Source organism: Tarenaya hassleriana, unplaced genomic scaffold, assembly GCF_000463585.1.
Source record: "Tarenaya hassleriana unplaced genomic scaffold, ASM46358v1 Cleome1570, whole genome shotgun sequence".
Classification (NCBI taxonomy): Eukaryota; Viridiplantae; Streptophyta; class Magnoliopsida; order Brassicales; family Cleomaceae; genus Tarenaya; species Tarenaya hassleriana.
Window position 1 is genome coordinate 1 of NW_010964993.1, and position 2,091 is coordinate 2,091.

The 2,091-nt window shown below is 39.0% G+C and overlaps 1 protein-coding gene across 1 annotated transcript; it reads right to left on the reverse strand.

Moving 5' to 3' along the window:
* Positions 1-430: 430 nt before the first annotated feature.
* On the reverse strand, positions 431-1,788 carry LOC104809178 (ribosomal RNA small subunit methyltransferase E-like). Its single transcript, XM_010535066.2, has 6 exons — positions 1,635-1,788; positions 1,508-1,554; positions 1,319-1,427; positions 1,141-1,202; positions 908-1,022; positions 431-634 (listed from the first exon to the last, which is right to left on the reverse strand). The coding sequence occupies exons 1-6, from the start codon at positions 1,660-1,662 to the stop codon at positions 474-476; spliced, it is 522 nt and encodes a 173-aa protein (XP_010533368.1). The 5' UTR covers positions 1,663-1,788; the 3' UTR covers positions 431-473.
* Between the last annotated feature and the right edge of the window lie 303 nt (positions 1,789-2,091).

Here is a 2,091-nt window from a genome sequence, read left to right on the forward strand (position 1 = left end):
GGTAGGGTCCACAAAACCAACTTGACCTATGAAAATTGGCAAATAATGGAGCTGGATGAAGGAGAGAGGAACTCAGAGGTAGAAGATGACAAGGGGAAAGAGACAAAAGATGGAAGCGAGAGGAGGGCCACAAATTTAAACAATAATAAAGTTGGTCGATTAATTGTGTTACCACTTGGACAGCGAAATGTCATAAACATTGAACCAGAGCAAAGAATTGAACAAGGTTTGTCTTTTACAGATATTCTAAATCTTTTTAAGAATTTAAATTATAAAATAAAAACTAAATCTTTAAAGAATTTAAATAATATCTCTTAAAAATTTGTCCACCCCTATAACACGGTATCTCTTATGAACTTGAAAACTGACCATTGTTTTACAAGAAACAAATTGAACTAAGGCGTAAAATTTCGATGGGAAAATATATTTGAAGCAAAATTTAAAAAAAAAACGACTACAAATGTTGTCAAAAGTTAGAGTGCAAGGGATTGGTTACCTTGTTGAGAATCAGACCACAGCATCAGAGTGGCCAAAAGGGCAATGGTTGCAGTCTCGACTCGCAACCGATGTGGCCCGAGTCCAACAGCTACACCGCCTGCTTCCAGCATCATGTCGAGCTCTTTTGTCGTGAAGTCTGAAACGTTAAAAGAATGTGCCAACTTTTTCAAATCCCGGGATGGTTATTCAGGCGTTAGAAGCGTAAACGTGACGATTATCCCATGGGTTATTATTGTGCAGAATAGAAGTACATAGACGAGACGAGCGTAAAACGTGAATGGATTTCCCCCGAGAAAAGCATGCTCATCATCATACCATCTTCTGTGTGTCTTTCCTCTATAACTATTGCCCATGATCTATACAAAGTAGATAAATGCATTAGAGATGTATAACAGAAACAGCCCCTTACCGCCCTCTGGTCCAACGATAAGAAGACCACTGGACTCTTCTGAAGACGAGTTTATTGCATTGAGAAGAGGTGTAGCTTCTGCCGTAGCAACCAAAGATAGCTTTGCCTGGGAAATCTGAAACACCCAAAAGTGGGAAAGGAAAAAAAACAGCAAAACCGAAATTCGTAACTCCATGTTTCGAAACCAGAATGTCTCAGCTTGATCAAACATATAGATAGATGTCGAAACATACATGATCCAAAAGAGCGTTGAATTTGATTGGAGTATTCAGCACCATTTGATGCAGCCTTTGACCTATGACAGAAATTAAAACGCGGGATAGCTTGTGAGCATGCTCCGAATAGCCATTTTGCCATGAAAAAAGGTCAAGATCTGGCGATCATTTACTTCTTTGGACTATAGTTACTTACATTGTTTAGCTGCAGCAAAACTAACACGCTCCAGTCTGTCAACACGGTTTTCAGAGATCAAAGAAGATCTTTCTGTTAAAAGTGGAGTTACACTGCTAGCCCCAAGTTCCTAGGATTGTGCAAAATGAAGATGTCAGTGGCATTATAGTTCCAAGCAACACGATGGTATGTATAGAAGCTGATACATACCGTGCATTTCTCTATGAGCCAGTCAGCTCGACCACCTTTTAAAGTGGCTGACAAGACAAAATTAGACACGTTATGGCATGAAAAGGAATGTAAAGAAGGCAATTATTGTGGCAATCCCGTTAGTTACCAAAAGCTGCGAACACATGCCACTGCATGCCCTGACGAGGAATCACCCTTTGACCTTCCAGAGCAATAAAATCAATTCCAGTTTTGTCAATGCTTTGTATGCAACCCTCTACTAAACCCCCTTTTCCATTGAAGAGTTCTACCCTTGCATAAAAAATAACTGACAGTCAGTTACTGGTTTCTCATACAACCATAACAAAAGTGAGAGAGAGTTGGCCTAATCTAGTCCAAGTATTAGTTTGGATACTGGTAATGGTATGACCAAAAGGCTTAAACTTTATAGATCATATGACAAAAAAGACAGGTACCAAGATCCTCACAGTGAAATGCAATGATTCAAAAGTTTACTAAACTAAAAAATGAAGCTAACTTCAGGCTTTCTTTGATGAAACAAAAGTTTCATTAGGAACCACACTAAATTAAGCCAAGGAACGCAGACTCAACCTCAAAATAGGTTT